Source organism: Schistocerca serialis, chromosome 4, assembly GCF_023864345.2.
Source record: "Schistocerca serialis cubense isolate TAMUIC-IGC-003099 chromosome 4, iqSchSeri2.2, whole genome shotgun sequence".
Lineage (NCBI taxonomy): Eukaryota > Metazoa > Arthropoda > Insecta > Orthoptera > Acrididae > Schistocerca > Schistocerca serialis.
The window spans coordinates 208,057,709-208,081,186 of NC_064641.1; the positions used below are offsets into that span (position 1 = coordinate 208,057,709).

General features: G+C 38.4%; 1 protein-coding gene across 1 annotated transcript in view; it reads right to left on the reverse strand.

Annotated features, from left to right (window-relative positions):
• Positions 1-14,468: 14,468 nt before the first annotated feature.
• LOC126474165 (anamorsin homolog) overlaps positions 14,469-23,478 on the reverse strand; it is a 45,306-nt gene continuing 36,296 nt past the window's right edge. The window contains exons 3-5 of the mRNA XM_050101623.1: positions 19,518-19,710; positions 14,982-15,103; positions 14,469-14,889 (exon numbers count right to left, since the gene is read on the reverse strand). Of these exons, the coding sequence (XP_049957580.1) occupies positions 14,776-14,889; positions 14,982-15,103; positions 19,518-19,710 (429 nt within the window). The 3' untranslated portion in view covers positions 14,469-14,775. The remainder of the gene's footprint in view (positions 14,890-14,981; positions 15,104-19,517; positions 19,711-23,478) is intronic.

Sequence of the window (23,478 nt, forward strand, 5' to 3'; positions counted from 1 at the left end):
GTCACTTCATACTCGTTCTCTCTTACTGAGGCATGCAGCAGTGTAAAGCTAGTTGTAACTTGTTGTTAGTAAAGGAAGCTGAGGACCCGATCTTGCTGCTGTAAAGTAGCACTGATGAGGTAAAATGACTGACTGTTGGGATTAGATGGCCTTTAATGACGCTGTATTGTGAGACTGTTGAGCTGTAAGATGAAAATTAATTGATGCAAAGTACACAAGTGCAAATGTGTTGCATTAGAGGAGGACTGACATCTGGAACAAGTTTCATGCTGTATCCATGTTTCAGACAAAAAATGTACAAATTTCATCGAGTTCAAACAAAATGGTTGCATTCTTGTTTATTTCATCTCCATCATTGGAAAACATATGTGCTGCACAAATGAAAACTGGGCACAGAGCAACATCCGTGCTATATCCCCTGCAACAAAAAAACTGCACTATTTCTGTATTCATTTGGTCATGGCAACTTGTGTTTATGGGCTAACAGTGAGTTGTGTAGCCTATCATTCACTGCTGTAATTTATTTTTATAATTAACTACTATTTAGAGATTGCAATTCTTCTGCACATCAAGTTTTCCGGTACTGCAGTTACAGACTCGGTAATGTCTTGAAAGTTTGTAATTGTTACACATTCTCTGAACAGATATTAAATATTAAAATTTAAATTAAAGCAGTCTTCAAAAAATTTGTATCTATATAGATGCAAGCTATGTATAAACAGAATAATATTCACTGCTAACCATCAGTCACTATATTGGTACATAATAACCATCATGCTCAAAGGTTTCTCCTTCAGTCATTTAAGAAATGGGACACTTGAACATGAGAATGGCTATGAAACTGAAATCGTGACTGTGTGAACAAAACGAATAGTACTTTACAATTTAGTCACTGAAATGTCTTTCAAAACAATAGCATATGTAGTGGGAATGTCGCAAGTCCACAGTTACAGCTGCTAACTCATGTACTCGCTCTCCTTCCTGAGAGAGTCAAGTCCACTTGTACTTCACAACAGACTCTAGTTACAAATGGGCTGCAGCAGAGACTATTGAGTCAAGTCTAAGGGCACATGGAGGTGGCGAGTTGAGGACATGCTGGCGAGTTTAAATCGAGTACACAGAGCTCATTTCTGATTGGTAATGCCCAGGACTATGACAACACTGCACAAACTGCGATGCACTGTCAATTCAAAATGCCCAGCAATACTGTCAGACAGAATCATCCTGTTACACGATAGTGCCCCATCTCATGCTACCAACTGGACAAAGGCTACATTTCAGTGATTCGGTTGGGAAACACTGTAACATCCTCCGTACAGCCCAGATCTTTCACCGTATAATTTTCAAATCTTTGGCGAGCTCAAGAAAGACATGCATAGAGATTGGTTTCAGTCTGACGTGGTAGGGGAAGAATGGATGTGATTGGGGATCTGTCAGGTCCCAGCTGCATTCTTTGCTAAGGCACTGATCATCTTGTCTCCCAGTGGGATAGAAGTCTTAGGCTGTGTGGTGATTAGTTTTGAATGGAATCATTCCATGGCCCTGTTGTGGTGGGTGTTCAGTTTTCATTTGACCCTGAAAAATAGAGAAACAATGCCAATGCTCACACGGCTGTCACTTCTTCGGCCTAAATTCATGTAATTGGAGACTTAAAGTGGGGGTTTCCCACCACAAGAATTGAGTGTGTCTTCAAATTATTTTGTCGGCAAATATGTAGGAGCTCTGTTGTCGCTGACAATAGGGCATATTGGCACGTCCTCTTAGGGTACTATAGGGAGTCCACAAAGTCTTTGCAGTACAGCTCCTTGTAACAGTTTGTTGATAACAGTAAATCCGTGCCCTTGACAAGTGACATGCTCTTTTTCTCTACCTTTAGTGGGGTCAGCAGTCATCATTTAGTTGGCCTTGCGTCTTCTCAGTCTATATGTTGCTTAGGAGAACTGTTACGTTAGCTTTGTCAGCAAACTATAATCTCAGGCACTCGCTCAGGTACCAAAAATCTGCTCTCTTTCCACTGGTGATGTTTGACATTACAGGTTTAGCTGTTGTCAGACTGGGACAGTTTTCACAACATACTTCTTCAGCTGCTTCAGGCAGGAGTCAAACCGTCACCTGTTCAACTTTGCCTGTAATGTCAGCAATCTGTGGAAGAAAATATGGCTCTGAGCACTATGGGACTCAACTGCTAAGGTCATTAGTCCCCTAGAACTTAGAACTAGTTAAACCTAACTAACCTAAGGACATCACAAACATCCATGCCCGAGGCAGGATTCGAACCTGCGACCGTAGGGGTCTTGCGGTTCCAGACTGCAGCGCCTTTAACCGCACGGCCACTTCGGCCGGCTGTGGAAGAAAAGTTAGGTTCTCTCTCCAGAAGCGAAACATCACTCAGCTGGGTGTTAGTAAGATGGATGGAAGTCTTGTAGGGGGGCTTGTATGGATAGTTTTTCAGCGAGACACAAATGTTTGTAATTTTCGAGATACAGACCATTCATGCCTGCCCTGTTTCACCATTATCTTTGGCCATGTCTCATCTCTGTCTTGTTCCACCACCATCCATTGTCATGCTGTGTAGTATGTAAAAATTTAGGATTTTAAAGTCCTCCTTGTGTATTATGAATATATGCAGTTACACCATAAAAATCTTGTCAAAACACCTTCTTACCTCCTATTGGCCAGTTTGTTTGTCTGGGGCTATGTTGTGTGTTTTTACATATACTAATTAGAATTTGGAATTGTGTAGTAGTTGATTATGGTGAACACAGTATGTAAACATTTTAGAGATCCTTGGCACCAGAGTTTCAGATGGTGAATATTGCAGCCTTCCTCAAAAGTTGTTTTTGTTCAGAACCTAGAGTAGGCCAGAATCACTTGTAATAAAACCAATAACTGCTAATCAGTAACTGCTAATCAGTAACAATGATTATATTTTTCTAGTGTAGAACATGATGCACTATCTTCTTCCCTCCTCAAATGGTGCATGCTAGGTGAAACAGTACTGAAAAACTTGTAAAAATGTAGGGTGATGACAGCTCATTCTACGAGCCACCAATAACATAGCATCAGATTGAAATGCCAACACCCTTTACATATTTTAGATATGGAGAAACCATTGTAAAGCTTGAAAAGCAACATAGAAAAATTCTGAAGTTCACATATGCAACTTGAGAGTCCATTGTGTCGTGCACCAAGCATTGGCCTACAAAATGGAATTAATTGCATTCTTCCACTAGCTGGCAGTAATTCAGATTGCCTATTTGTATGCATCTCACCTGCTTAACATAATATTTTAGTCAACACGTTTTCTGCAGTTATAAGCTTGAATAGAATTGGAGAGAAGAGGTCTTTGTGGCACAACCTGACTAAAAGAAGCGATTGGTTGGTGAGACACATTCTGAGGCATCAAGGGATCACCAATTTAGTATTGGAAGGAAGCGTGGAGGGTAAAAAGCATAGAGGGAGACCAAGAGGTGAATATACTGAGCAGATTCACAAGGATGTAGGTTGCAGTAGTTACTCGGAGATGAAAAGGGTTACACACACTATGTACAATGACTGCTCTGGTGCTACATTGTGGTTGGCTGTTTTATTTTAATGGCTACTAAAATACTACGCTATGATTGGCTGTTTCATTATACTACTGTGTTCTTATTTGATGGAGAGGGGACGGGTCAGGGTGTGGCATGTTATGTGGCTACAGTGATATATTGCTTACCATCATCTAGGAACATGATCGTACTGCCTCTGTATGCAGGCAACCCGCACAAACACTTGCCGTCAGTGATATCACAAGGGTCAATACCACATTTAAGTGCAATGTGGATTAGAGCCACTACCAATATAATACTCATGTTGTTAGTATAACTGCAATGGCTGTCCAATAACAAAACATTTTTATATTGCATTTGTCATATTGTAAAGCAAAAAATAAATAAATAAATAAAGTTGTAATCAAACTGAAGGCTGGTTTGAACACTGCGCGACTAGACATACTCCGAAACATTGTGTAACTTAATTTTGCAATTTTCACATCATTAAAACTGAAAGAAGCAGTAAGTGAAAGGAAAAATTGTAGGACTTATGGCAGCGGCCGTCAAACTTTTCTACTCAAGAGTCAATACTGACAATGTGGGTCGACACTTGGGCCTCATATGTACCAAACTTATTATTAACTGGTGACCTATATAAATTAGTATGTTAAGAGCTCCCAATTGACTAGTTATAGTACACATGAGATAAGTTGTCTGCTGGCCCCCAAGTACTGATCAGTAAAAGCTGACAGCATTTGGAACACTTTGTGTCAAGTGTTCTATTTCAGATTGTTGCCACTCTCAGTGATCATGAAACTGACTCTGTAACGGCCTGACAAAATGTTGTGTCATCTGTGTGAGCAAAAACTGGCTCTGAGCACTATGTGACTTTACATCTGAGGTCATCGGTCCCCTAGAACTTAGAACTACTTAAACCTAACTAACCGAAGGACATCACACACATCCATGCCTAAGGCAGGATTCAAACCTGCGACTGTAGCGGTCGCGCAGCTCCAGACTGAAGCGCCTAGAACCGCTCGGACACTCCGGCCGGCTCTGTGTGAGCAGATGATTACTTCATTAATAACAGCTATTGCATTTAAATGCATTTTTATACTAATGAGAGTGATGTATTAAAATGGTCTTAATTTCATTTGATATTCTTTGACACAAATATGTACCGCACTTGAAGATTACTATGACTGTAATGCCCAACCACGAACCCATGTTAAAATTTATATCATAGCAGCTGATCGACACAAGTTGCGCTCATCCACGAGTTGTTAATACCGGAAGACAAACAATAAAACATTACCTCTCTCACATCCTCTAATCCCGCAGCGGTCACATTGCTTATCTCTCTGTCCTTGACTTAAGTGTTTGACTTTACCTGTCTCAGGGCTCACCAGCATCAATTAACATAAGAACTTCTTAAAATATTACTGTCACAGTAAGTATTTTTTGTTTGTAAGTGTGAATGAATAGGAAATATGGTCTTAGGAAGTTACATGCAGTATCCGAGTTTGGATTCAGTTGTTAGTTGCCAGAGGCATGTTACATCCAAGACATAAAAAGTGCTCTCTTGAGTAAATCATCCAATTTTTCTGCAATTGTAACCATTTGTTTGTCTGTACATGTACATCACATCTATCCATTTCTGTTCCATTCATATAATTCCTTCATGGTGTGCCTTTTTTTCTGTCTTAGCGTGTACCTATATTATAAAATACAACTGACAACTGTGGGCCACATGAATACTTGATTCAGGGCCTACCACTGACCTACGGGGATCAAACCAAGACATTTATCTTTGTAGTCTGGAATGTAACATACCTTCAGCTTTTCCTTTGGCATTGTTTGGATTAAAAGCCATATAAGTTCTTGAATGTAATTTCTATTTTAAAACCAGTCTCTTTGACACCAGATTTTACACAGTTGTTTTATTTTAAAAAGTTGGCACAGCTTTCCTTGTAATTTTTTGTCTGGCATAACTTGTGGTAGTGCGGTATGAGAAGTCTTCTCTATTTTTACTTTCTACTGTAGAATATAAGGTATAGCATGACCTTTCAGTCCAATCAGGGATTTCTTTTCACATTAGGATAATTTTTGGCACATTAGAAAAGTCTGCCAGGTTATTGCAGATGGTTCAGTTCTGTTAATGTCTGTTAACTTTGTCTTGCAGTCGCTCATATTTCTTTGACATTTTTACAAATGAACTTGTGTTCATAAGTATCTATCAGCATGCACTTCATACACAGTAAAGATTTTTTCGTGCAATGTTGAGTCTGTTGGTAATTTGTGTTTGACTGCAAAATACTTTAACACTTTCACCTGTGATGGCATATCTTTGCACTGAATGTTTTCCCATATCATCTGCCAATAGTTATTTTTGTGTTTTAGTTCAGTAATTTTTGTCTCATTAATTTTTGGTATCTCTCTCAATTTTGTCATTTCCTTTGCAGATGTATTTATTTTTAAATAATTATATTCTATTGAGAAATGTTTTATTTAGTAAAGGTAATTGGGGAAACAAACTCACCGGGGTTATTTCATTTAATAGGTGTTATGTTAAATTATTAGGGAGTTCCGCAGTCTCTCACTCTGCAGCAGTGTGTGCACTAATTTGAAACTTCCTAACAGATTAAAACTGTGTACCAGATGAAGATTCGAACCTGGGACATTAATCTTTTGCAGCGAATTGATCTACCGAGTTATTTGCAGCTACCCAAGCACAACTCACGATCCATAGCTTTCCTTCTGCCAGTAGCTCATCCCCTATCTTCCTAACTTAGAAGAAGTTGAAAACAACCCCACAGTTAAGTGCCTATGCAATGTCTCTGCAATATCCTTCTTCTACAAGGTATGCAAAACTTCTGTGAAGTTGGGAAGGTAGATGAGGTACTGACGGAAGGTGAAGCAGTGAGGCGAGTCATGCTTGTGTAGCTAAGTTGGTAAAGCACTTGATCGCAAAAGGCAAAAGTTTCTGATTGAGTCTTGCTCCAGCACACAGTATTAATCTGCCAGGAAGTTTCAAATCACACACACTCCGTTGCAGAGGGAAAATTCATTCTGGAAACATATCCTCCAGGCTGAGACTATGCCATGTCTCCAAGATATCCTTTTCTCTGGGAGCTGTAGTCATGTAAGCTATGCAGCAGAACTTCTGTGAAGTTTGGAAGGTAGATGAAGTACTGGTGTAAGCTGCTCACATATAAAGATTTTGATTTATTAATGACGTCCATGAGACCAGTCCCGCCATTTTCTGCAGCAAGTGTCAGTGTGTCATATTTGACTTTAAATATATTACTACGACTTACGAAAGAGCCTAGTGCCAACACTATTCTTTTGGCTAGGTCTTGAGGTTTTGGAAGAATTTGTGTTAAATAATTCAAATTGGAAATGATAGTTTTGGAAGTTTGTCTAATTGTCTTTTGCTATGTCCCTGCACACATTCACATGTCCTCGTTAATACATTTTTTAAGTTCGTAGTGATAGTTTGCTGTACATTCAGTCGGTAATCGATGCCTAGCCATTCCATCCTTGAGCTCATATTTAGTTGTCCTTTCTTCTGAATGTTTATTTCTTGAGTCATATTCATGATTCCTGGAGAACTTTTCTTGATTATGCATTAGATGCGAGTCTACATTGGTGTTTGATTTGTAGAGCTTCTTCTATTTTGCATTCACTCTTACAATGAAGCTTACATCACTTGCCTAAGCACTACATTTTATTTTCTAGCCATTTATGTTTAATCCTTATAGCTGCTGGGTCATGGTAGCAAGTAATGGCTCAATAGTAATAGCTCAGTCAACCAAGACCAACCAAGGCTGGATAGGGGGTAAGACTGTAGTCACAAACTTAGTACTGCAGTAAGAGTGCCATTAACATACTAAAAATGCTGAGCAGTGGGGTGTGAGTGTGGAGGTGCATTTAAAGTTCAGTGTGTTAAGTTTTCTTAAATAACTGAAAAACTACAGTTTCTAGCAAAAATGTTTCCCCATAAAAAATATAAAACTACATTAAATATCCTACAATAAAAGTTCCATTGATTTTTTTCTCCAAGACAAGTAGTTTTTGGATTGCAGGGGGTGGAAAAATGACAGGTTATTAAAAATAGTGTTTTAAAGGTATAAAATTACTGTTTGCTGTTGACCTTTTTACTGGATTTTCCTACAGTACTATGGATGTCCGACTGCATCCTGACCAGCCAACCTCTTGCTGCTGCAGAAGAACTACCATGAATAAAAAAGTTTCGAGTATTTCTCATAGAACATATGTGCCTCATGCATGCTATCAGTTGCAAAAAAAAGACACGTTTTGATATCTTGGATCATTTATGATATATGATGATTGTGACCACATGATTTGCAATTTTGCAAGGACATGAATGGGCACATCATGCACACTTGTCCTTTGAATATAAAACTCAATAACTTGAATGTATGAGCTAAATCAACCACACACCACATTTCAGAAATGCTTCTTATGTGTGCAAAATCTTTATAATTTCGTGCAATGTTTTACTTAATTTTTTGCAGTCCAGTAAGTATGACAGATAATGGTGAAGATATCAGACTGTAAGATGCACAGAAACCATTCCCCCCCCCCCTCTCCCCCCACCTAATAGTTTTAAAAAAATCAGATGATAAGTATACTGCTGAAAAATTACACCTATTTTGAGGTTTCCAATTCACTCAAGGTTAACTATTGCAGCAGTGCATATGGAGTACATGAAATGATTATATTTGCGGATCAATAGCACAAGTAGTGGTTCTGAAGTACCAGGTACTGAGCAATGATAAAACACCCATTTTAGTATGTGGTGAAGTCTCCGTGGGCAGTAATGCAGGCACTGTCTCTGGCATCCAGTTGATTGTACAGATGACAAATACTGTCCTGGGATACGTTATACCAGGCCTGCACAGCCTGTGCATGTGATTGTGTAAGAGTTGTTTGTCAACGAATTGCATGAGTCACTTGTCGTCCCATCATATCCCACACGTGCTTGACTGGAGACAAGTACCACTTCATTCAGAAAAGTTGACCATGTCGTGCAGGTTGATGGCTCTTTTACTGTAGGGCAATAGTTTTTCAAGATGAGCACTGCTGGTCCTCTTACCCGTACTGTCACTGGTAAATGTCACAGAGTCATTCTAACTCTTCAAGTTTGTGTGGCTTTTGACCTCAGAATAATTTAAAACCAATACTTCTCATCCAGTGTGGTACAACCTTGCCATGGTGGATGGGCTTACCTACCTATGAGAATTAAACGGCTTTGATACCTTTGTAATACAAAATCATGAACATATCAAAATAATAAAATCCCAGATTTTAAGCTCGAAAATGAATCTCACAGAAGGCCATAAAATTAGATAAAGAGTACAGAATACAATAAGCAATAAATAAACTTTTATCTATCTCATTATATTCAAAAGAGAAAGCAAACAGAAAAAGTAGAAAGTATCCTGGTTGAGTGACTAATAAAAGACAAGAGTCATGTCAAAGAAGCCATAAATCATCAGGGTGAGATGGCAGTCCAGTGGAATATTACCAGATATGTAACACATTGATTGCTACATGCATAGTGCGACATCCACATGGTATCAGGTTTATGGCTCTGCTGTGACTGCCAGTGGCCACATGGCACTCAATTTTTCAAACAGGTGATAAGTAAGCTACAGTACATGTTCAAAACTAATGGAGTCAAATGTATACAGTCAAACTGCAATGGGAATTCCACTGTTAAATGCAGAGAAGACAACAACTAGGAGGAAAGAGAATATTGAAGGTCTCTACAAGGGGGAAGACTTGTCTGATGCCTTGATAGATTAAGAAACAGGAGGCGATGGGGAAGAGATAGAGGATCCAGTATTAGAGTCTGACTTTAAAAGAGCTTTGGATGATTTAATATCAAATAAGGCAGAAGGGATAGATACCATTCAATTGGAATTTCTAAAATCATTGGGTAAGTGTCAACAAAACTTCATGTTGATGTGTAGAATGTATGAGACTGGTGGAAGAGCATCTGACATTGGGAAAACACCATCCAAACAATTCTGAAGAAAGCAAGAGCCAACATTTGTGAGAATGATCGCATAATCAGCTTAAGAGCACATGCATCCAAGTTGCTGCCAAGAATAAAATACAGAAGGATAGAAAACTGAGGATCTGACAGGGAACAGAAAGACTAGAAGACCAAGAATGAAGTGCTCGGATTAGAAAGGGTGTAAGGCATGGGTGTTTTCTTTTACCCCTGCTGTTCATCTATAAATTGAAGAAGCAGTGACGGAAAGAAACTAAAAGTTCAAGAGTGGGATTAAGAAGCAGTGACGGAAAGAAACTAAAAGTTCAAGAGTGGGATTAAGAAGCAGTGACGGAAAGAAACTAAAAGTTCAAGAGTGGGATTAAAATTCAGGGTGAAAGAATACCAGTGATAAGATTTGCTGAGGACACCACTGTCAGTGAAAGTGAAGAAGAATCACAAGATGTTTTGAATGGAATGAACAGAATAATTAATATAGACTATGGATTGAGAGCAAATTGAGGAAAATAAAAGTAACGGAAAGTCACAGAAATGATAATACTGAGAACTTAATATCAGAATTCGGGATCATGGATTAGACGAAGTTAAGGAATTCTGCTGTCTAGGCAGCAAAATAACCCATTACGGATGGAGCAAGGACATAGAAAGCCGACTAGCTCCGGCAAAAGGGCATTCCTGAGCAAGAGAAGTCTGCTGGTATCAAACATAGGTCTTAATTTGAAGAGGAAAGTTCTGAGAATGTAAGTTTGGAGCACAGCATTGTATGTTAGTGAGATGTGGACTGGGGGAAAACGAACAGAAGAAAATTGAAGCCTTTGAGATGTGATGCTACAGAAGATTGTTGAAAATTAGGTGGACTGATAAGATAAGGAATGAGTAGGTTCTCAACAGAATCAGTGAGGAAAGGAACATATGGTAAACACTGCTGACAAGAAGAAGGGTCAGGGCACGAGGACATCTGTTAAGACATCAGGTAGTAACTTTCCTGGTTCTAGTGGGAGCTGTAGAGGGCGCAAACTGTAGAGGAAGACGGACACTGGAATATATCCAGCAAATGATTGAGGACGTAGGTTACTACTATGAGAAGATTAGGTTGGTACAGCAGAGGAATTCGTGGTGGTTTGCATCAAACCAGTCAGAATACTGATTCTCTCTCTCTCTCTCTCTCTCTCTCTCTCTCTCTCTCTCTCTCTCACACACACACACACACACACACACACACACAAAACACGCACACACACACACACACACACACACACACACACACAAAACACTTGTTTCCTGCCCAGATTTAGAGATACTCAAAGAACTTCTAGAACAAATCATGGTTTTAAAATCCCAAATATGAAATCGGTCGAAAATCCAAGTCCAGTAACATTTCTCAATAGTAACTACAAGATATGTGTGTGCATTGTAGCAAACAGGTTGAAATGATCATGAGAATGGTAATAGGTCACCACCTAACAAACATCGGCAAAGGTAGGTCACTTTTCCAGACTGTGTGAGTACAGACATTATATCAACAGAAAAAGCATGCAAAATAAAATGTCCAGTAGTCCCACGTCTTCGAAAATGCTTTTGACAGTTATTCATCAGTTCTTACTTGACAGTATGCAAAAAATGGATTTCCCAGAGTGGTTTACTGGTACTGTCCGCAAAACATTAAAGAATGATAACTAGTTCTGTAAGGCAAGGATGTCATATGTCAACTGCCCTTTTTGTCACAATAGTTCCGTCAACAAATGAAAATTAGGGAGAAAAATCATGTAATCACAAAATTTTCTACAGTGGGAGAAGAGAGTGTCATGAACAACATACTAAAAATCCCTGCCATTAGAGAGTGATCATTGGGGTTGGGAAGGGGGCATTTATAGATCCTCTTTTTATGTTTTCTTGAATAACTTAAGAACTGCTGCTTCTAGTGAATATGTTTCCCAGTACAAAATTAAACTGAATTAAATTTCCTACACTACAGGTCCCATTCATTTCTCTCCGACACAGGTAGTTTCCACACTGCAGGGGATTGAAAAACCACAGGTTATTAAAAATAGTGTTTTAATGGTATAAGTTACTGCTTGCTGTTAAATGAAGTGCATTAAGAACAAATATTAAATGTGTATACCACATCTAAGTGCAGTAAAGCTGTATTAAGGGATAAATTGTGTTCTGGGGGTGTAACAGGGTAATGGGGTGGGTGTGGAGGGTATAAGGTGAGGGAATGTTGGTTGCCAGATTGTAGTTATGCACGTCTCTCCTTCATAGCTCTGCAAAGCGAACAGCGAGCAGGAGGTTCCCCACTATCTATCCCATTATGTCACAAGAAGCGACAACAAGATGTTTCACAAAGTTATACCGATCTTCTGCAGCACGCCTTTGAATCACTGGTGATGCAGTGCATTAGCACACCTAAGGGACGTGTTTGTTTTCCAAAAAGTTGATTAATACTGGTACTACATGGAAAACAGATATGACTTACTAACAATACTAACGCAAGAAACATATGAATACAATCTACGTAAATTTCTTCACACTCTTCTACACTTCTAGAGGGGAAATTCATTCTTAATCATCCTGTACAGCAGCTGTAGCATGCTACTGGGAAAGGCAGCTTCCCCCATCATGAGCACTCCTTGCTTTTCAGTTTACAGGCAGACTACACCTCCCCAGCATTTCCTGTCCAGTTTTGTTGTGTGAACAAGTTGTGTTATTGTTTCCTGAGTCAGTACAAATTTTCAGATGTTAAGTGAGCCTTTATGGAAGATATGTTCCTGTAAACAATGGCTGAGAAATGTTGAATTTGTAAGCATTATGTTGTCAATTTCCTATCATAGTGTTGGTGGGAAAGGTATTGGGCTGGTAAATGAGGCACCTTGATGCTGTTGGTCATCGATAGCGTATTATACAGTTGTATAACTGTGTTGTAGTTTCTTGGTGATGAATTAACGAATAACCAGAAAGTTACAGCACTTCTGTCACCATTAAATGTATGGCACACAGTTTTAATCTGCCAGGAAGTTTCACATCAGCGAACACACTGCTACAGAGTGAAAAATATCTTTCTGGTAATAACATTATGAAAAGGAAAGTTCCTACTCCCCACACAGCAGAGATGCTGAGCCGCAGATAGGCACAACAAAAAGACTGTCAGAAAGTGAGCTTTCGGTCAACAAGGCCTTCATCAGAAATAGACAAAACACACACACACACACACACACACACACACACACACGAATGCAACTCTAATGACCACAGTGACAGTCTTTTCATTGTGCCTATTTGCAATGCAGTTTCTCTGCTGTAAGGTGAGTAGCAGCTATCCTTTCCACATAATATTGTCACATTCCATCCTGCACTTCCCATTATTTCATTCTGATAACAATTATTTGTATTTGCAGAGAGAAAGAATCCCCTTATTCATGAATAATTTATTCACAAATAAATGTGTTTCAATGATCTATTTATTCAAATAATTATCTAGACAGAAATTTACTAGAATAATGCCCATCCTGGTTCCTGGGTGGTGGTCTGCAGATGAGTAGTTACCTTTACACCTTTAATTAAGAAAATCCATTATTTCAGTAAGATCACCTTCAAGTCAAATCAAACAAAAAAATTCAACATTGAATGTTGTTGTCACTGGAGTAGGCAGTTATCTACCAAGTGGAGGGACACAAATTTCTTGCAATGACTTTACCTAATGGCCACAAGTACTTAATATAATATTCTTTCCTGGAAAAATAAATCCTGTTACTGCTCTATTTGGAACACATCTCGCTTAAAATACTCTGTGTATCATACCTGTTAGTTGGACCTACATAATGCTGAGGGACTTGATAATGATGTTAAAATTAGATGAGAATAAAACTGTGTTGTGCAATTTTATTACAAATGACATGTCCAACCTATATTGTAGAACATATACATAACTTAAATGTTGTAAAACTACTTACTCTACTAAATTGTTCATATCACTCTGCTTGTCCCAAACAAATAAAAAGTTAAAAACTATCTAGAAACATGTAACATTTATTTTCTATTCAAAAAAGTAGCTGCACACACATGTAGAGAAGCAATATATGCCCACTATGAACACTGTATTCACAACATTAACGAAAACCGAGTTCAAAGTCTCAGTGTTTGTGTTTCTCTTTGTTTTTGGAAAATGGAGTTACCTCAAACAAATTTGAGTGATGCTGCAAATATTAAAGAAACTGAATCTTATTACAGACACCATGACATAACTATATCAATTAAGTAAAAAAATGGATAAAGTATTTTATGCAGGTGATTATACTCTTATATTTAAAAACAAAGATGATGTGACTTACCATATGAAAGCGCTGGCAGGTCGATAGAAACACAAACAGACACATACATACACACAAAATTCAAGCTTTCGCAACAAACTGTTGCCTCATCAGGAAAGAGGGAAGGAGAGGGAAAGATGAAAGGAAGTGGGCTTTAAGGGAGAGGGTAAGGAGTCATTCCAATCCCGGGAGCGGAAAGACTTACCTTAGGGGGGAAAAAGGAAGGGTATACACTCGCGCACACACACACACACACACACACACACACACACACACACACACACACACACACACACACACACACACACACACACATATCCATCCACACATATACAGACACAAGCAGACATATTTAAAGACAAAGAATTTGGGCAGAGATGTCAGTCGAGGCGGAAGTGCAGAGGCAAAGATCAGAGACAAAATACATAAGATACTCTTATGTATTTTGTGCTATGGCCATCTCTCTCTTTGCACAGAGTAATGGTAGAAGAAAAGCAATAGTAAATAAATGACTGTGTAAGGAAACACAACTTGTAATTTTTTAAAAAAATTGAAATTTCTTATACCAAATGAGGAGGTACAAAACAATCTTGATACAGTTGGCTTTATTATAGCAATACTTCATTAGATGACAGGAAGTACAGGTATCAGTAAGTTCTATGTAAATCATAATTTGCTGTTCTGTTCCAAATACTCTTCATATTTACTGTGCAACCTCATTCAATGAAAAAGAGTTGTTTTCTAATACCTTAGCTGCATTTCTACCCTATTACCTATAGCAATAGACAATTAATACAATTCTGTGTAAAATTATACGCAATATACTGCTATATTACCCAAATAAATATTATCACAAATTTTGTTTGTCGTGACCTTGACATAATTCATAATAATTTCATACATCAGCCTTTAATTGAAAATCAGATAGTTGAATCTTCTCTCCAGGTTTGAAAGCAGGCATCCCAAGGTAAGGACACGAGGCACAGCGAAAAGCATCTCCAAGATAACACTGATAATAAAAAGAAATATATCAGAAAGTTCACAAACACAACTGTATAAGGTTCGTATATTAGAATAATTTGTGATTACTGTATTGCTTACATTTCCACAAGACGATGTTTTTGGAGCAGTAGCAGCTTTTGTTGCACTTTCAGCAGCAAGTTCTTCTGCTAGACCACATGAACAATTCTTACAAGCTTTCCTTTTGCCAGTAGTCCCACATACTGCAATAATGAGCATATTGGCATATTAATTATTGAATAAATTTAAGAAAGGAAGACAGAAAATATTATGGTCAAGCAAATGAATACCACTCAAATTTTAAGACATGAGAAAGAGATGACTTAATACATGCTAAGAGCAAATTGAATAACAAAAATTAAAACTACAATCACAACTGAATTTTTCCATTTTTTCCAAAAATGGTTCCATGGTAAGACGAGAGTTACAAGTTAGTGCCATGGCATGAGACATACATGAATTTCAGAAATACTAAATCCCAACAGTTCTTTTCCAATGTGACATTATGTGCCGATATTTCTTCCTGTGATCAGCACGTCCGGACTCATGCACTACGATACATGGCAAATGACATTAGCATTACGAAACTGTCTGTACTCCTGTGTTGGTTTACTTGTGTTCTACCTGTTTCATGTCACAAGGAGGCAGACTCAAGGGTGATGGTGCTGCAAGCTGAGAAGCTGGTCGTCACTGTCACCGAACCAACAACCGTGCACCAGGAAAAGACACTGTCGGCATTGTGGCCATCTCTTGCAATGATTAGTCAAATACAAATTGATCTTCTTTTTATTTAATTAGAAAATTTTATGTAGGTTTTATTGAAGCCCGTTCATATCCGTACTTTGACTTGGATACAGCAATTATTTCACAGGCAATAACACATGACTGATATGCAATAAAGTGTTGTTGGAGAGTTGTTATTGAGAAATTGGGAATTACTTCCAAGCTTGTGTATAACTAAATTACTGAATTCTTCTATGGAAGCAGTTTGCCTGAAACGAAAGCTTGAATGATAATTTGACAGAAGTAAACTATAATTAAATATGTCATATTTTGAAAATGATAGCTACATGAACTGAAAGTTTATGTGCAATATTGTGCTGCTTGTGATGATTTTTGACACACAATCTTTGAATACTTAATGAAAAATTTTAGTTGCAAATACTCTCCTCATTCAGACAAAATGTGTTTGAAAATATTCTCAAGTTACGTATTAACCAAGAGTTTACAATAACAGTTGGGTTCTTTACCAAGTCTGCCAACCATTTGGTGTAGTCTATGGACGGCCTAACAAACAATAACACTGAAGTTATATTACATAAAATTCACATGAGGCACTAACAGAATATTTCTCATTAACGGTATTAGATTGGTTTGCGCCCTTGATCTGTGTAGTACTTACAGAGTTAAAACTTCTTGAGGAAAGATAGAAGCTGTTATGCTCAAGGATTGAAGGGTTACATGCTATAACGCAAGTTGATGTGTTCAAATTACACATAGAAAATATTACTGATACAGAGCAATCTCGATATATATTTGGACTGACTGAATGAAACTTTGCGGAATTATCTGGTCCAGGTAACTACTATGAATCATAAACAAGTAGTTACACAAATACAAAGAATGTAACCAGAGGAATTGCGAACGGTTGTCACACCCGGTCCGATAGATGCTCTACTATGTGCAATTGTCTCACAATATTCCCAATAATAAACTATAATCAATATCAAAATTTTTCTGATGTAACCTATGCTTTCTGTTACGACTTATTTTAGAAAAACACTTTTAAAAACTGAGTAATGCTGCTTCAAGATCTGTAGTTCATATACTACAAGACCCTCTTAACATACAGTCTGCTTCAGATTATACATTTCAGTACATCATTTGAGCTGAATGTTCCATTTTTAAAACCTTACATTTCCAATGGACACTGGTATAGTTGGTGGAGTGCATACACTTGTAAGAAGAAAACTGTGGTCCATTTTTGTTGGTACACTCTTCCAAATTTTTATTACTAATACTACCTTTATTTTCGGAGACCTTGCAGATTTTACACTTCCGGATGGCAAAAACTGTGGTCCACTTTTGTTGGTACACTCTTTCAAAACTTATTCCATTTTTATTACTAATACTCCCATTATTTTCAGAGATCTTACAGATTTTATACTTCCGGATGACTTAATTTCCGCAGTTTGGCATCCATGGGTCAGTTGGGCACTTGCTTCAAGTATTGCACTACAGACAGTCTTTCAACATCTATAACACTGCATTTAATTGTCAACAAAGAGAGCAATCAGCCAGATGACTTCACAAAAACCACAATAATACAAAGACTATTGTGGGAATGAAGCTGTAATATAGCACACAAACAATCCAGGAAGAAACTACCAGCAGACTGACTGTAGTAGTCAGTAAAATAAATTGGCGATTGTGAATATCGAGAATGGACACAAAACTTGAGAAACATTCACAATTGTAGTGAACTAAAATATCCCTATATGGGTTTCTTACAATTCCACCCCTTCCCCCTGTGTAGAGAGGCTTTCCATTAGCATTAGTTTGATTTAACACTGGTCAACAATGGATTTTGCTCCTAAATGGAAGTAATGGCTATTAACTAAATTCGGCATGCTGATTTTAAAACTACCAATAAAAATCACCAATTGGTTCTAGTTTCTGAGATATTGTGTTAGGTTAGGTCACTTACTCTCATGATGAGACCTCAATTTTCTTTTATATTATTTAAATGGAACTTTTTTCCAGGTTTGTGTCATTCGCTGTGAGCCAGTCATTAGGTCTACAATAAAATGCTAAGCTCGTGTGTGAGCAATAGTGACAATTTCTGTTACACTTGCGACGAGTTCAAATTTACAACACAGAAGAGGAAGCTCAAGCCTGTTGTTTGCAAAGCTTGTGAATTGTACTCTGGATGCAAGGTGAGTGGCCAGGAGAAAGGGTGGGCTTCTCATTTCTGCTGTAATGCCTGTGCTGTGCATCACAGGGAGTGGCTGAATGGGAAGTTAACATCTATGCGATTTGCATTTCTCATGATTTGGTTATGCCTTGAAGGTGAGTCTGAAATGTGTGCTTCTCCAATACGGGCATGAGAAAAGCTCCATTCCTGCCATGCATGCTGCACAACATATAATCAATATCAATTTTTTTCTGATTGTAGCCCACATTATACTGTTAAATGAATTATTTTAGAAAAGTGCTCTTCAAATTTGAGTAATGCTGCTTCAAGATTTGTAGTTCATAAACTACAAGATCCTCTTAACACATGGTACAATTCGCTGAAGCATATTTTACAATGTCTACAATACCCTATCTATAAGTAGAAAATCTGTGCTGATCTGAAGGTTAAAGCGCTCCTCCTAGGTATGTAGTTACAATACCTCAAGTTCTCTAGTTTCATTTGTGTTTTGGACAGCCGTGAAACTGACAATACATTACACTGTGAAAGAGTGAGCAAAGTGAAGCAGAATGTTCAGTGTAATCATCTTGTTGATAGGGAACAGATTCTGCTGCCTCCACTCCACATTAAGCAATGTCTTATGAAGACTTTCGTAAACGCCCTGAATAGGGAGGATGCAAACTTTGGGTGCCTTCAGATATGGTTCCTCACATGACAGATGCTAAACTCTACAAAGGTGTTTTTATTGGCCCATAAATTAGGTTATGAAGAGCGGTAATTTCACTGAACTACTGGACAAAAAGGAAAAAAACAGCATGATGCTTTTTTTAATATGTAACCATTAATTTCCTTGGAAACAAGAAAGCAGAAAATTATGTGCAACTGGTAGAGAATATTGTGACATCTTTCCGAAACATGGGGTGTCACATGTCTCTTAAGTTCACTACTTACACTCCTACTTAAACTTCTTTCCAGAGTCTCTCGGTGTTTTTAGTGATGAACATAAGGAGAGTTTCCATCAACAGATGGCTACCATGGAGAAGAGTTAACAAGGAAAAATGGAATCTCAGTATGTTACCAGACTACTGCTGAACAATCAACAGGAAGATTTCAGAAACTATCTACATTCATAAAGGTGCATGGATATATATGGAATTGTTGTTTGTAATAATTGATAAACAAATATACTGAAATTACTTGTGTATGTATGGAACTGCCTTAAACGAAAACAAAGAGAATAGTTACTATTACGTATATACAGTATGTGTATACAGTTACAAGAAAAAGCCTATATCACAAAAATAAAAACCAACTAAATATTTTTAGTATTGTTTTCATATTCACTGAAAAACAACACATCAAATAAGTTTGTTTTATTCAGTAACCTGACAAAAAGTTTTTGTTTGTTGATCAGTTAATTCAAAAATATATACCAGAACAAAAATAAAATGCACTTTCTATTAATGCTAACTAAGAGTCATGCAGTAAGCTTTCTATCTGTCTGAAAATTGCCTAAATAAATAAGTTGGCTTTAAACAAATAATTGAGAGCATAAATAACAGAAAGATTAATTTTGCATTTGCTATTTAGGAGAAACTATATGGTAATGCGTAACTTCATAATTATTACCATACATCTGTACCTTTATTATGTCACAGTATCACATGATGGTCAGGGATATTATTGCAATATATGCTACCTACCCCTTAATTTGCTAGGATCAGGTTTCTGGAGATCCTCTTCAGCTAGCAACTGGTCGGCATCAATTGTCTCTACACTGTCATCAACTGTATCATCAAGTTTCCAGACTGCAGCTACATCCACTGGTGGCTTGATATCATTCTCAGCAGATATTTTCAAACTGCCACCAAATGATAATTTTACAGAAGATCCTACCTGTAAAGTAAGAAATACGCATATCTGTAAGAATCAAAGTTAGTTACATTCTACACTGACAAAGAAACAAATGACTACACAAATGACTACATAAAAAAGTACAATTGCGTAACAATTGCTGCTTTGTGGTAACAGATTGATTAAAGAGGAAAAGACAAAATGACTACGATAACACAGTCAGGAATCAGAAGCTGGTTAATGGAATAAATTTAGACAGGTGTACAGATCAGAATAATCTTTTACATATATCAAGCTTTCTACATTCATCACCTGCTTCTTCTGGAAGTTCCCCAGTCCCCTACTACTACAAATGTGTGTTCTGTCTTTTCTGCCTTATCCTCTCTTTCATGCTACCATTTACCTCTCTTATTACAACCTTATCCATCAGTATACTATTTGCGTCCAAATTTACCTAAAACGTGCATCAGCCCCTTCTCTACTACATGATATTATCCATTTACCTCATTCTCCTTCTCGTGCACTGCTGCAGCTTTCCAACATTTTGCAGTAATTTGTTGACCAAGACAAGTCTGTGACCATATAATGACAATGAGGCACCAATTTCTGGTATGTTGGTTGAAGTAATGAAAGAGACCTGATAGAGCTGCAGCTTACAGACATACAAAGCACATCTCTTCTACAGTTGCATTGAAAGGGCTACATAATACATCATTTTATCAATGTCTATAGGACTGTGGAGTTGTGGAAAGGTGAAAATTTATTATGCTTGGACTTTGACATCTCTGCTTTCCAGAAGCTGACTTAATATATGTTTAAAATAATAAATTATTGTAAAAAGGAAGCAGTTTAAATACCTGTTAAGCTAACAGTCAGCTAGAAATTCGTATAGGAAAATTGACACATATATGATAAAACCATTGCAAGATATACAAGAGAGGTAAAATATCCTTAGACTTCAAGAACAATGTAATAATTCCAGTTCTAAAAGAGGCAGGTGTTAACAGGTTTGATATATTACCAAATTGTTGATGTAATAAGCCTGTCAAAGTCAAAGCTGTTTAATGCACACTTGTGAGGAGGCACTCAATTCGGGATAAGCTGGTTTGAATCCTGATGGTGGATGACATTTTCATTGCCAATATCTGGCCAGCAAGGAGAAGAGAGGCTGTGGCGTAAGGTTCCTGATCACCAGTCTTTGTGCCAATGTTCTGGATTAAATTCCAAACCTCTCTGCAGTGCCTCATGAACTGAGGACATGTGACACAGTTGATGGTGATCCATCAGTCCGATAGGGACACTAACCTCGGCAACCCCCATGGTGTTACTTGAGAGGACTAGGTCATGTGCCGGCACCAGGTTTCACTCCATTCCCTTCTCTCATCATCATCATCATCATCATCATCATCATCATCATCATCATCATCATCATCCAACACAAATACAACACTAAACTATACATCCTTCCATTATACTCACCTCCACTCAACAAATACACATATGACAACTCCAATGCTTCTACAAGGAAAGGGGCAAATGTGCACCTGGCAAGCAGTTGAACACAGCCTGTGGGATATCCCAGTCAACAATGCCATATGAAATTTACATTTTTAAGTTAATAAGTTATGCTTGCAAAATACTGACATGACTTTTTTTTTTAACAAAAAATGGAAAAACAGGCAGTAACCATCTCGGGGAAGATCTGTTTGGGTTCCAGAGAAATTTAGGAACATGTGAAGCAATACTTTCACTATGATCTATCTTAGAACAAATGCCAAAATAAGCAAACCTATTGTTCATAGCACTTGCAGATTTACAGAAATATGCAGACAATATTGACTGGAATATATTCTTGACAATTATGAAAATACTATGGATAAAATACAGGGAGTCAAAGATTATTTGCAATGTCTACAGAAAGCAGACTGCTATTATCAGTCACAAGATGAGAAAAGAAGCACTAGATGAGAAGGGAGTGATATATGATTGTATATTTCTCTGCCTAATTTTACTCAATCTGTACATTGAGCAAGGAGTACAGAAATGAAAGAACTTTGTGAAAGAAAAAATTTGGAGAAGGAATTCAAGTTCAGGGAGAAAAACAAAAACCTTTAGCTTTCCTGATGAAATCATAATGCTATCAGAGAGTGCAAAAACCATGGAAGTGCAGTTCAACAAATTGATTAGTTGGTTTGTTTAAAAGAGGAGGGGGGATAGTGGGGGGCAAACTGTGAGGTCACCAGTCCCTTGTTCCTGGTAAAATAATTACACAAAGGAAAGAAGAAAAAAAGGAGACGTACAGCACAATAACAGGAGAAAGGAAGAACCAGAAGAACGTCAGAAGAACAACCAATACTACTATGGACAAAACAGGAAAAGAAAACCACAGAGAGAAGCAAGAAACTGGTAGAAGGGGTAAAAAAAAAAAAAGAGAGCAGATGACTATGGCTGGCCGACCACAAGAATAAAAAGGAAAAGCCAACCACTCTGCGACACATTAAAACATCCACCCTAAAAGCATTAGAGTGGAGAACACAAAGGGACAAAGAACATGCGCTAAAACTTACATAGAATGATAAAACCCATCATCATGTATAAAACGTAAAACTAAATTAGTCGATGAGGCGTTATCAACTAAAATTAATGGTAATAAGTCCAGTAACTGAAGAGTCCATCGCAGGGCAGCCAAAGAAGGGCAACTCACCAAGATATGGGCCACTGTGAGCCGGGCGCTGCACCGACACTGAGGTGGGTCATCACGGCACAGGAGATAGTCATGTGTCACTCAAACGTGGCCAATGCGGAGCCGACAGAACCACAGAGTCCCTGCGAGAGGCTCACATGGAGGACTGCCACACATTTGTAGTCTCTTTAATGGTACACAGTTTGTGGTGCATGCTGAGGTTATGCCATTTCGTTTCCCAAAGCCGCAAAACCTTGAGGTGTAGTACTGGACGCAGGTGAGTTGCAGAGAAGCTGATCACCATAAGCGGTTTCCGCATAGCCTGTTTGGCCAACCTGTTGGCAAGTTCGTTGCCTGGAATTCCAACGTGACCTGGGGTCCAGATAAACACCACTGAACGACTGGACTGTTCCAGGGCATAGATGGACTCCTTGCAAGGTCACTACCAAAGGATGATGAGGGTAGCACTGGTCGATAGCTTGTAGGCTGCTCAAGGAGTCAGTACACAGAAGAAACAACTCCCATGGCATGAACGGATATGCTCAAGAGCATGAGATATAGCCACCAGCTCGGCAGTGAAAACACTGCAACCATCTGGCAAGGAATGCAGTTCGATATGTCCTCCATGGACATACGCGAAGCCAGCCGCAGGGTTAACTGAGTCCTTAGGGCCACGTGAAAGGCCCAGGCGAAGCTGCAGCCTAGGTGTACACCATGGAGGTGTACATGAATGGACCTCAAGTATATATGGTAAAGGCAAGGACTCCAGTTCAGAAAGAAGGGATCAGACACGAACTGCAATTGGCAGCCTTGACCTGGGCCTCCGATGCAAGAGTTGAACCGCCGTGGGTGGGAAAAGGAGACAGTGATTTGGATGCGCAGAAGAACTACGAACGTGTGGAACGAAACTAGCCAGCAGTTGTGCATGCCTAACCTGCAATGGAGGGACTCCAGCCTCCACAAGGATACTGGTCACCGAACTTGTCCTAAAAGCTCCTGTCGCTAGGCGTACGCCACAGTGGTGCACTGGGTTGACTAAACGCAATGCTGAGGGAACCGCCTAACCATAAACCTCACTCTCATAGTCAAGGCAGGTTGAACAAGGGCTCTGTAGAGCTGCAGCAGCG